Consider the following 13,070-nt stretch of genomic DNA (forward strand, 5'->3'; position numbering starts at 1 on the left):
GGTACATTTACAGGAATTTAAAGTTTGATTCCTTCACTGTCACGAAAATAAGATAAAAAAAAAACTGCTGCTGAAGCAGGAATTCAAATGTATTTATTTGAAGAAAAAAGTACACAGAAGTACACAGAAGTACACAGAAACCATAAATATCAGCAGGACTCTCTCGTCATCATCAGTCCAGTCCACGTGCATCTTGTTTTCCAACACAAGTTTAATGGAAAACTAGAGTCACTCTGCGTGAACAAATACACTTCACGTGGTACAATATAAAGTACTACAGTACCACTGCAGCTAATGCATACTCCTCGGAGAGATACGACACAGTCACCCAGGTGACTTGATATGTCCTGTTACATTTTATAACAGCTGCTGAGTGTATGGAGAGAGCGTCTCCATCAAATATGGATGTCACGGGTTTTAGCTCAGTCCTGGATCGGTACTAATGTCCTAGAAGCGGTACTTAACGGTCACCTTCCCCTCTGAGATGTGTTTGTTTCACCGGGGCGTAAACAGGTCGGAACGCTGGCTTCTGCCGCTGCTCGCACGCACTCTCGCGACACACACACTGTCACTGCACACACACTCTCTCTGTCTCTGACCTGAACAGCTATCATAGTGTCACAGCTAGGGGGCGTTCACTGGGGTCGCTAAAAAAGTAGCAAACTGTGATTTACTGCAGCAGCTTCGCAACGACCACAGACATCATCGGAAAACAGATGAATAAAAAGAAAAAAGATTAAAAAAAAATCTTCAATTTAAGGCAGTAATTCTTAAGTAGTGGGGCGGGGCTCCATGGGGGGCACGCTGAGGTGCCGGGGGACCGTGAGGGGCTTCCAGTGGAATATGGCACACTGGACAAAAGTGTAGCACTGCTGTAATGCTTGAATGATAACGAGCCTCCAGTCACTAGGTGGCAGCAACTCATACAGTGGTTTGTACAGATAAAAACATACGATACAACATATAATGTTTTTTATTGTCGTCTGTGAGGGACCTCATGATTGGCTCAGGGGAACAAAGGCACATTTTTGGCACACATATTTGTCTGTTAAAGTTTTATTGTAAAACTGTGCAAGAAAAATGTGACTGAATGTAGTAAAAAAATGTCCAATAATTTTTTTTGTGGTTTCTAAAGTCTCATATTTTGCTCAAATTTTATCTTGATAAATTATTTTGAGAAAGAGAGGCCTTAAACATCAAATATAAAAATGGAAAATATTTTAATAATTTTTCTTCCAAAATAAGAATGTGATATAGAAAAATACAATTATTTAATTTAACTTTTTTGAAAAATGTACCGGATTGTCCAGTTCAAGAATTCTTTATTATCCACTTTGTAACCCACAGTCACCCACAGTTCTAGTTGAAGAATTGTGACTTTTATCCAGTTATAAGTGGTTCATCATCAGCATAGAGTTGGACCTGAGTATCTGATTACTGGGAGTGAAAGTCTGGAAGTTCTTCTCCCTTCATTTGACTAAATAATGAATGACTGTGGTGCAGCTGGTTGGTTGGCAGCCCCCTGCTGACAAACTCTCTTAATACATTTGCTGCTGTAAAACGCTCCAGACACCAGCTTCCTGTTTTGGCACTTGGTAAATGTTTTCAGGAAAAACACAGAGTAAACTAATTTGAACGGATGGCGTCAGGTTCAGGGATAAAAGTTTTTTTTTTTTCTTCTTTCTTTTAAATCTTTGTCGCAGTTTTTCCCTTCATTATTTTCACTTTGTTCTCTTTTTTCCTTTTCTTTTTCCATTAACTTGTTTCTACGTTTTGTTGCGATTGTTTTTTTGTCACGTCTTTTACTGTAGTTTTTTCTTTTTTCAACTTTTTTTTCCTCCTTTCTTTTTCTCTTCTTTGTTTCAACTTTTTTTATTTCTTTTTTATCTCTGGATGTTTTTCTCTTTTGTTTATTTTTCTTCCTTTGTTTTTTATTCTTTTGAATCTAGCTTCTTTAACATGCTTTTATTTAATTAAATTGACTAACGTTGTGAATGAGGTTAATGATAATCCAGTCTACATTTTGCGTGGATTATTCTGTTTTTAGTTCTAGATTATTCCTCTTGAGTCGACCTCTGCTGCCAGACTTTCGCCAGAGGAAAAATAAAAAAAGGAAATGTGGAAAAAGCCGAGTAAAAATTCAGTTTTTTAATTCTTCTGCCAATGGCTTCATTTAACGTCTATAAAAAAACATTGTTGTTGTTGTCGTCGTTGCTGTCGTTGTTGTTTCCCAGAGATTTTATTTTAACGGTGAAACATCTTAGCTGCAGCCAAACACGGCTCTCCTGACTCCGGTCTTTTTCTCTTCGCCTCCTGAACCTTTTATATTCATGAATAGTTTAAAAACATTTTTTTAGGGATTCACATAAACAGAGCTATAGTTAGTGGAGGTGGGCTTAAAGGCCGGGGTCCCAGTGGAATCACTGACCTAATAACAAGCCGCAATGTCACTTTTACCACTCTGTAAAAACACACACACACACACACACACACACTGTTTCATGGTCTTGACATTGTGATATTATTAAAACACATATATTCAGCCGCTCGTTCTTTGTGTTTTTAAAGGCTTTTATTTTGTAATTTCTCGGCCAACATTTCAAACCTAAACCAATAAAACACAATCAAAACCAGAGATGCGTATTACTACGTTATGGAGTATTTTCATCCTCACATTTTGTCCAGTAACGGCTGACACCTGATGCTGATCTGACCCTGGGTGAAAAAACTGTTGTTTTTATTTTAATCCACTTCATTTTATTATCATATTTCACAAAGTGAATTAAACACGATTTTCTTTTATATTCATTGTTTATCAAAGACAAGATTTTTTTTTAATCTACAACTTATCAGACTCCATCATCTCATGAATTTATTTTCCTCAGATCAGAATATTTTTCCACCGTTTCCACAGTCGGGTCACGTCCACTAATGTAATAAAATCACAGTTCACTGTTTACTTGACTAAACATCGACCGCTCCGACAGTTTCACTCCAATAAGCTGCAACATTTGATCAGCAGCGTGGGGAGTCAAATCTGCAGAACAAACAACATCAACCTGATCGGAGTCAAAGATCCTTTCAAACTTTCACGGCACAAAGTTAAAGGTTAGAGTTTTATGATGAAGGAGTGTTTTCTGATTTTTTTTCTTTTTTTTTTCATTTATTTATTGATCTTTTTGGTGTGAAAAAAAATCACAGTTAAAAACATAAGTCAGTGAGTCCTGACCACCGTCCCCCCACTGCCCCCCCCCCACCCATGTTCCTGCGAAAAAAACACTGTCTTTTCTTCAGTAATGTTGATCATTGAACAGAGGACAGAACGACCTCTACAACTGAGGAACATTTGAAAAATATTTGACTTTGCTCCGTCCCCCCACATGTGGCGCTTTGGCCCAGAGGCAATGTCTCTGTCACTGGTGTGGAACCCCAGGGTTCACCTCCTGGGCAAGAACGAATCCTGGTTAGGGCGGTTGGTACCTTCCAGTGGACTCACCACCCGCAGGAAGGTTCACGGGGGGCTGGTACGGTGCAGTGATGGATGGACGTCCGCAAACATCAGACCTGTGGCCCCTAGTGTGGGGGCAACCCCTACTTTAGAAACCAGTGACATGAGCAAAGAATTACACATGATGAGGTTGAGTCATCACAAGCTAAAACACGATGGTTCTTTTGTTGTTGTTTTTGTTGTTCGTTAATGTAGCCCCACAAAAAAGACAGATTATCTACAACTTTTATACATACACACACACACACACACACACACACACATATATATATATATATATATATATATAAATATAAAAATGGGTTTTTATTCTTAAATGGCTGTTAAGTCTTTTGACGTAGAGGTGTCACTTTGAGTGACAGGTAGCAGAACATTCCAGGCTCCGTCTCCTCACTTCCTGTCAGAGTCAGACTGGCTGGGTTCCACTCTGCTCCCAGGTGGTTTGCTGCTGTCTGCCTGTCTTAAAAGTCTTCTGTGTCTGCAGGGCAAGAGAGCAGGGGGTGGAGAGGGGTGGAAGGAAGGGGGGTTGGAGGTGGAGGTGGAGGTGGGGGTCGGGGGGGTGAGCGGTGTTTGTCTTCACGGACCCCCCTTCAGCCCGGCATCAGGAGGATTTCTCCTCACTTCATCTCAGAAGTGGAAATGTCACCGATGAGTGTCACTGACAACAAGTGGAATCTGAGGGAGGGAGGGAAGAAAGGAGGGAGGGAGGAAATGATCGAGTTTAAAAATTGTGTTAGTGAAATGTTAGCGCTCAGAAGAAAGACAAATGAAACCTGCTATCAGGGACTGGAAGAGTGAAGGAGGAGGAGGAGGAGGAGAAACACTTGTACATAATGAACCCGGGTGAATCACTGAGGTCCTGAGTTTTGGTCGACTGCATGTTTTTGACTCACACACAACCACTGATGAGCGCTAATGTCTCTGCTAACACATGCTATGCGCTAGCTGCTACATGATGACATTCTGTATGTTCAGTCAACAACCAAAGTCTATTTGAATCTATGTGTCAAATATGACTGTTTGATTAAAACGTAATTAGTTTCAGTGAATTAATTACAAAGCCTCCCGTTACTTGGATTTTTTTTTTTTAATTGCGCGGATGGAAAAAAAACAGGCAGAGTACTGTGGTATTCAGAGTACTGTGGTATTCAGAGTACATCGCACCTCATTTCCTGACAAGAATACAGGCGTCTTTATTTGTCAGGAGGTCAGACAAGGTCACATGTGTCCTCATCATCTCCATCAGAAGCCCCGCCCCCGTCCTCTTTGTCGTAGCTCATCCCTAACACGGGGCAGTTCCTTCTCATTAATACAAAGCCTCTGGGAGCCATTGAGTGTTGACATAACCAAACCAGGGTTAACAACACCTCATCTCTCACGCTGACACTACACCGCACCAGATGACTCTTTCTGTACGACGGTAATGTCACCACGGCCGCGTGGAGCTTAAACTGCCTCCTGCTGCTCATGTGAAGCCAGTAATTGTTCCTCAAGTGATAACCATTGATTTCTGGCTGTTTAAAAGTGCATCCATGTTCAGGTTGCTCTTGATGGATATGGCACCGCCGGCCGCAAAACCCAGGGGGCGGGGGCCGAGAAGGCCTCGGCTGCTGCTGTCACCCGAGAGTTGGGCTCAAATTTTTCACGACGTGTTGTCTTTGCAGATACTTCATCGATCGGCACACGGACCTGGAGAGGCAATTCAACATCAACGTGGACGACGGCAAGATAACGCTGGCCAAGCCGCTGGACCGAGAGACCGACATGTGGCACAACATCACGGTGACCGCCACCGAAGTCCGTGAGTGAACCTAAAATCAGAGTTTGGGCGTCTGCCGTTTGTCGTGTGGGTTTTATCGTCCACAGTCTGTTCCTCATTTACGGCCACACCTGTTTTTTAAAACACGGGAAAACTGCAGTACACGCACAGAGTACTCTGGTTCTGCTGACACACTTCAACTCTTCCACCAAAACTCCACACACATGAAGGATCATCATGTAACTGTAGACAGGTATTAGACACATTGATTTGCTGCGTTGTGATTGGTCGAAGTCCCTCAGGAGTGGCTTTGTAGCCGTGCAGGAACATTAGAACGTATCAAATAAACCGTTTTAAAGACGTGCTCCAGAGTGGAATGTTCCGACGCCAGCATTCATTACAGATTAAAGAACATCTGCGAACCACAAAACTCACTGACGCTGTAGAAAATCACGCCGGCAGAGCCACAAACAGCTCCCACCATGTGCAAGACTCTATTTGCATACAGATTGTTCCGATGGGGGAGGGGGAGCGGGGGGGGGGTGTTGTATGCTGTAATAAAGCCTAACGTAGCTCTCAGGGCTGTAGGAATATAAATTTCCTCATCTTGTAACTTTCCTTTTTTTCCCTCTCATCTACTTAATCTCCTACACATCCTATATCTGCCCCTCTTCCTCCTTAATCAAAGGAAACACACATTAATTGCCCGGAAGAATGAAACACACAAACACCGGGGTAATGTGTTGCCCACCGGGCGAAGACAAATCCCAGCATCGCAGCAAACAGATAAAAAAGTGTTGTCTTATAATAAACTGAATGTTTCACTCTGTCTCGCAGCCATACGTTTAAAATTCATTATCTCGCCGCTCGTTACAGCAGCTGTGACTGGAGACAGAGCGCCCCCCCCCCGGGAGGGGGTCAATAAATATTTCATCTATAAATAATATTAATAATAGTATTAATAATAATAATAATAACTTTGTAATAATAATAATAATAATAATAATAACTTTGTAATAATAATAATAATAATAATAATAATAATGTAATGATACATTTTTAGGTGCCTTTCTGTCACCCAAGGACACCTTACAGTGAATATAAATAGACTGTAGTCAGCTGATGAACTGAGGTAACTGAATGACCACCTTTGACACCACCTCAGTGATGGAGGCAGCAGTGAATTTGAATCACAGATTTTCTCTGCAGGGTTTGGTGTGGCAGAAAGGGTCTGTTTTCTCTGAGAAGAATAAATGTGAATCTATTTCTATAATAATGCTATTTTCCACAGCCACTCAATCACAGACTGACATCTGACTAACCAGATTTTACTTCCTATCTGCCCCTGCAGGAGGTTTGCCCCTCCCTCTGCCCTAATCTGTCTATCATGTTTTCAACACCACGTCTTAAATTTTCTAGTTTCTTTTTTAGTCGTCCATTTTTAAGGAATGTTATCGTCAAGTAAAAAGTCATCGTGAGACATTCTCAAACAGTGAGCAGAAGACGAAGCTTTCTGATTGGTTGTTTCTCTACGTGTCTACAGGAAACCACAGTCAGATCTCCAGGGCCATCGTGGCGATCAGAGTCATGGACGTGAATGACAACGCCCCGGAGTTCGCCAGTGAATACGAGGCCTTTCTGTGTGAAAATGGAAAGCCCGGACAGGTGAGTGATCCATGGCCTCCCTGTGGTCTCTTTCTTTCTCTCCTTTCTTTCTCTCTAATGATTGGCTGCGGTGAATTACGGGCCTGTTTATCGGGACGGCGGGGGCCCGGTCCTGGTCCTCTGCTACTGCCCTCCCCTGACGGACTGTGGGGGAAATGAGAGCAGTCAGGATTGATTAGAGTGGATCATAATTCAGGACTGTCTTTCATGTCTCCCTCCAGATGGCACCATCATCACCCGTGCCAAAAATTCCTGGATAAGTACTAAGGATTCTCTATCTCATCAATCGACCCCATTCAGAGTACCTTCACACGTACAATGGCAGGCTTTATTGAGAGAGCTAGACGAGTGGAAAAGAGAAAGTTTCCTGCAGGGACGAAATTCTAATTTCCAATCAATCACAAAGACATACTGCATAATAAGACCCAGGGTGACAGATTAACAGATAGAGCCAGGAGGGGCAGAGTGTGCCAGACGAGACGCCAACTCATTGATAATAATCTCAAACTCCTGGAATGAACAGAGCGTATATTTCATCAGGTGTGATCCAGCCGCCATTACAGCCAGGCAATCTCAGGTGGCAAAAATAGAGTAATAAATTGTCTGCCTGCTGTAATGGCCGGGAGAGAGCGTCTGTGGAAATCTTCTGCTCTGTGTTTCCACACAGGTGATTCAGACTGTCAGTGCCGTGGACAAAGACGAGCCGGTCCAGGGCCACAGCTTTGGCTACCGCCTGGTCCCCGAGATGCTGAACAACCCCAACTTCACCATCAAACACAACCCCGGTAAGAGACCTTTAAATACCCCCCGGTACCAGAGGCTGGACTGTGGGGGTCTTTGTTGACGCTGTAGTGGTCCAAAAGCACCGGGCCACAGGGTTGCTGGTTTGAATCCCAGTTGTGCTGGGCTGTAGTGTTTGGATGGGTTTTTGTGATTTGTGTGTCTATGCCTCCATCATTGGATGTCAAACCCATGGGTCTCAAACACATTTTGGCCCAGGGTCGACCAGTACAATCATGAGATAATTATATTTGCTCCTGAACCTACATCTACTTGTCTTTTAACACAGGGCGCCCCTAGTGAATGATTAAGGAATAGCATGTTTTTAAGAATTTAGAGTTTGTGTCTTTTTACTTTCAAAATTCATCAAGCAGGCCCAAGTGAACCCCCTAATGGGCCAGTTTGGGTCCACGGGCCATATGTTTGCCACTCCTGGTCTAACCGCACACTGCAGATGAAACATGGAGAACCGATGGGCAGGTGTGAAAGTGTCTGTTCTCCACATCAGCTCTGTTTCCACTCCTCAGTGTGTTTTGAAGGAAATTAAAGGAAAAAGGATCGAAAATGTTTTCTTTGGTCGTCTTTCATCTCACTACAGAACGACCACTGCTGCTGCTGCTAAATGCTGCTGCTAAATGCTGCTGCCTGTCCATCTGAATGCTCTCAGTGCTCTCAGAACTTGTTTTTTCCTCTTTCATCTCCATCCAAATCCTCTTCTCCTGCCTCTTCACATCTGAACAGATTGTTTTCATCACCGCGTTGTGTAATGTTTCCAGCTCTGGGCAACACATGTACCAGGTGCCTTATGTTTTCAACACCGAGGAGAGTCCTTAATGATGAGGGCTTTTTGTTTGTTACATTTAAAGACTCGGAGACAAAAGTCCATCCATTTGGACTGGTCGTCCTCTGGACGTCTGCAGTTGGACATTCTCTACATCCATGTTATGCCGTTGTCCTTCCTCACACAACCCTGCCCGTGGACTGGCTTCGGTCCAACAGTGTGAGGACACAGACTGTGCGTCCTCTGTTGCTGGGTACAATGAGCAACTTGGCAACCAAGACGTGCAGACACACACGGAGCCTGGAAGCCAAACGTCGACCTTTCAGTTCTGATGTTCTTCTCAACCACTCGTCCACAGCTGTCCCCTCTGAAGACATTCCAAAAGACAGATTACAATTTACCAGTGATATTTAGTCAACTATTTTCTGAAATATAATTGAAAAAAAGAAGATCTACTGTGGTGCATTTGCTGTTAGTCATGGGTTCAATTCCAGGCACCTGTCCGTAGATGGACAAACCTGTAGCGTTAGGTGTTTGAGTGGTGATCTGGACGAGAACAACAGGCACCAAACAGTGGCTCGCTGAAAACAGACACAGAGACCAGTCTGAACCGGTTTTAGTCATAACCATCAGACGCCTGCAGGGATGATAAACACGTCTGAGGACTTTATGACTGGTTTCGTCCACACGAGGCCACGTCAACATCAACAGCAGCCACTCGTCCGCCATACAGTCCGTTGTACTGTACTCCACTGCTCTCCAGCGACTGTTTCCTCCTAAAAGAGCAGCTGTGGACGACACTTGAATGAAGAGCGGCCACCTCTGTGAGCTGCCTTTGTATTTGCTCATCATTCTAATTATAGGGACGGCACAGAGGAGAGACCGGGGGCCGACTGTAGTCACAAACACTCCTCTTCACTTTCTGTTTGATTTTTTTTTAGTATTAGTAACTGTTGTCAAAACTTCGACACAAGACGGAAATCTGCATTTTTGAACAGTGACACTGTAACACCTTCCATTTCATATTTCTAAGAATAGGATTTGCAAATATATGTTGATTTTTTTTCAACATATATTTGGGGGGGAAGGGGGGAGGGCAGGGAGGGGGAGGCAGGAGAGGCAGTTATTTTACAATTGTGTTATTTCTGTGGATCTGTGCTGTTGGTGGATCAGCCCCGGTGTTTGACCACCCTCTCTGCTGATACACTGCTGATCCTGACAACACGCGGATGTCTGGCCTCACTGAGCACAGAGTATTTCATTATGTCTTCGCTGGTGAGGAAATAAATCCCAAAATATCTTCTCATCAAACAGAGATTAGGCCGAGAAGCCAATCCTATTAGGAATAACCGTTTCTTTCAACTCCGATTGTTTTACTCTCTGCTCGTGGTCAGCAGCTGTAATATATTTCTCCGTGTTCGACTCCTCGCCTTCTGACAGTACAGTTGTACTCAACGACTCTGCAAATATGTTTAGGTGATAGCTGTCAAGAACAGTCAGCCAATCAGGAGAGGGCTTCATGGAAGCGTTGTCTTTGTTGTCAGATTGCAGTTTTTGAATTATGGTTCTCAAAGGTAGGGTCATGGTGGAGAGAGAGTCATTTTTAGAAGTCAATAGATCTAGATCAGTGGGCGACAACTACGGCCCTGATATGAGGTTCAATCTGGCCCACTTGATGAATTATGAATTATGAAATATGATTGTACTGGTCCAGCCCACTTGACATCTAGTCCAAAGGTCCATCCTAAACCACCGTTGCCTGGTGGTCTACATCCCTCCAGGTTCTAAAAACAATGAGAATACTGATCTTTTTATTATTGTTTTCCAAAACCCAACCAGTGGAACATTCTAAAATTGAGTGTCGTGTGAGTTTGGTTTTTCAGTACTGGATGTTCAGGATCTGTTTGTTCTTATTTCCCCACAAACATCGATCTTTTTTTACCTGCACCTGACAGATAATTCCATCAGTGTTCTGGCCAAGCACGACAGCTTCCGACGACAGAAACAGGAACTCTACTTTCTACCAATCATCGTAACAGACAATGGACACCCCCCCTTGAGCAGCACCAACACCCTGACCATTCGAGTCTGTGGGTGCAGCAAGGACGGAGCCGTGCAGTCCTGCAACGTGGAGGCCTACGTCCTGCCTATCGGCCTCAGTATGGGGGCCCTGATTGCCATTCTGGCCTGTATTGTCCTGCTGCTGGGTGAGTTGTTATTGGCTTCGATCATGTTATCATCTACTTGCCATGCTACATCTTCGCCTTTTGTGTTTCTTTTTTAAGTTTGTTTACAGTTTGCTACATCTTTGGGTTCTTTCACAATTTTCCGAACTTCCAGTTCAGACTCTTCCGGTTTTAGTATGATAAAGCGTGGTCGAAACAGCACCACCTACAGGCTTGGCATATGTACTACAAGGACCCGAGTCATATTCATATTCTATTCAGACGCAGATTTTGTTTTTGTTTCTTCCTGAGAGAGGGAGGGTGCTATTGCAGGGTAATAATTTTGCTGTTATTGTCGTGATCATATGATCACAGGAGCAGCACTGAAGGTCCAGCAGGGGGGTTAACGTTAGCTTTTGTGTCTTTGTCTCTGACAGTTATCGTCGTTCTCTTCGTGACACTGAGGAGGCACAAGAACGAGCCGCTGATTGTCAAAGACGACGAGGATGTGAGGGAGAACATCATTCGCTATGATGATGAAGGAGGGGGTGAGGAGGACACGGAGGCGTTCGACATCGCCACGCTGCAAAACCCCAACGGCATCAATGGCTACTTGCCCCGCAAGGACATCAAGCCCGACTTACCGTTCATGCCCAGAGCGGGGCAGCACACAGGCCCCAACGGCGTGGACGTGGATGAATTCATCAACGTGCGGCTCCACGAGGCAGATAATGACCCTACAGCGCCACCCTATGACTCCATACAGATCTATGGATACGAAGGATGTGGATCGGTGGCCGACTCCCTCAGCTCACTGGAGACTGCGTCGTCAGACTCGGACCAGAACTATGACTATCTAAGAGAGTGGGGCCCGCGCTTCAGAAGACTTGGGGATCTCTACTCTGTGGGTGAGAGCGACCGTGAGACCTGACCTTTAGTTTGTTAGGTAAAAAAGACCTTTGTAATTTTTCTGTCCACATACTTGTGTATTAAACGCTAGGGGGTTGCTGGCTTTTAGTAACAGGTGTTTAAAAACAACCAGTCAAAAGAAACAGGAGGTCACTGTTTTGTATTCTTATTAGAGTGAAGTATAGCAGTTGTCATTCACTACTTCAAGCGCATTGTAATTGTTAAGCCAAATAGTATTTTTTTTTTTATCTTTAGAAGAACTATGATTCTCGTGGAGTGTACCTTAGATTCTGTTGTGGAGTGTCTAGCAGTATTTTGGGTGTTAGTCATCGGCCGAGACTGGCAGCAGCAGAGGATTCCGCATTCTGCTCGTAGTTGCTTCGTGAAAGGGACGATGACCATGAACATTGTTGTGTTACCATGCTCCGCCTGCAGGGGGCAGCGAGCAGGACTACGGACACTGCGGACGGACAAAAAGATGGAGAAAAAAGCAATACCTACGGTCTACATTACAATGATGAATGTATGAGTGATCAAAAACAAAAGAAAAAAACAAAAACAAAAGACGTCAAACGGGAGCAGCGTCGGCTTCAAGGTTGAACTGATTTTCATTTGATATGTCCTCCGGTGGCCACATTTATACACAACCTATCTAAAGCCCAGACAGGCTCGCTTTATACGACTCTTTGTATTTACATGCTACAGGTGTGGGTTGCAAGTATTACTAGCCTATAAAAAAAATACACAAAGACAAAAAAAAAGAAAATGTAGAAACTCTGAGGCCTTCTTTTTACAGAAGCAGCATTAAAGACAATTGTAATCTGTGCTTTGAAAACAGACGTGTTGATTCTTCATTATTGTTCTCAGTTCTCTATCTGTGTTCACTTCCTAATCCTCTTTTCCTTTACTTACAATTTAATGTGAGTGGTGTTTGAAATGATTTCACATTAAACTGATTTGCAACCCTGTGTCATCGGCCGAGCCTTGACTAGAATGGAAGGAGGATTTCATCATAAGGACTAAAAGTAAACAGTTCCTTTATTGATTGTCATCAGACGCCCACCCCCACCAGAAACTTTTCACATAAATGCGTGGGAGGAGAGTCTTTCCAGTGGTTTCCTCGGTTCAGTTCCAGCTCATGGTCATGTGACCGTTCACGTCTACTACACCAGTGTTTCCCAAACTTTTTTTTCCAGAGACCCATATTAATATAAGTCACAAACCTTCACGACCCAAGTCAATAGACATTATTCGTAAACTCCTGACCCCCCAAAAAACTTTTGTGACCCACCCGAGGGTAGCGACCCAGTCTTTTGGAAACGCTGCCCTACACCTTTCCTGTCTACTTACCTACTGTCTGAAAATGCTAACAAAAATAAAGGGAAACGCTGCTGTCTGAAAATGCTAACAAAAATAAAGCAGGGTCAGTCATGTGATCAGTCCCCTCACCCCCAGTAAATCACTGATTGACTATAAATAAAAACTATAACATATGGTTTTAAT

The 13,070-nt window shown here is 43.6% G+C and overlaps 1 protein-coding gene across 2 annotated transcripts in view; it reads left to right on the forward strand.

Moving 5' to 3' along the window:
* LOC103378981 (cadherin-8) overlaps positions 1-12,535 on the forward strand; it is an 80,671-nt gene extending 68,136 nt beyond the window's left edge. For both annotated transcript variants that reach the window (XM_017032594.2, XM_008310361.3), the window contains exons 8-12: positions 5,173-5,309; positions 6,811-6,932; positions 7,600-7,717; positions 10,449-10,700; positions 11,096-12,535. In XM_017032594.2, coding sequence (XP_016888083.1) covers positions 5,173-5,309; positions 6,811-6,932; positions 7,600-7,717; positions 10,449-10,700; positions 11,096-11,589 — 1,123 coding nt within the window. In that variant the 3' untranslated portion in view covers positions 11,590-12,535. The remainder of the gene's footprint in view (positions 1-5,172; positions 5,310-6,810; positions 6,933-7,599; positions 7,718-10,448; positions 10,701-11,095) is intronic.
* Positions 12,536-13,070: the final 535 nt, after the last annotated feature.

Source organism: Cynoglossus semilaevis, chromosome 5, assembly GCF_000523025.1.
Source record: "Cynoglossus semilaevis isolate Cse_v1.0 chromosome 5, Cse_v1.0, whole genome shotgun sequence".
NCBI classification, from domain to species: Eukaryota; Metazoa; Chordata; class Actinopteri; order Pleuronectiformes; family Cynoglossidae; genus Cynoglossus; species Cynoglossus semilaevis.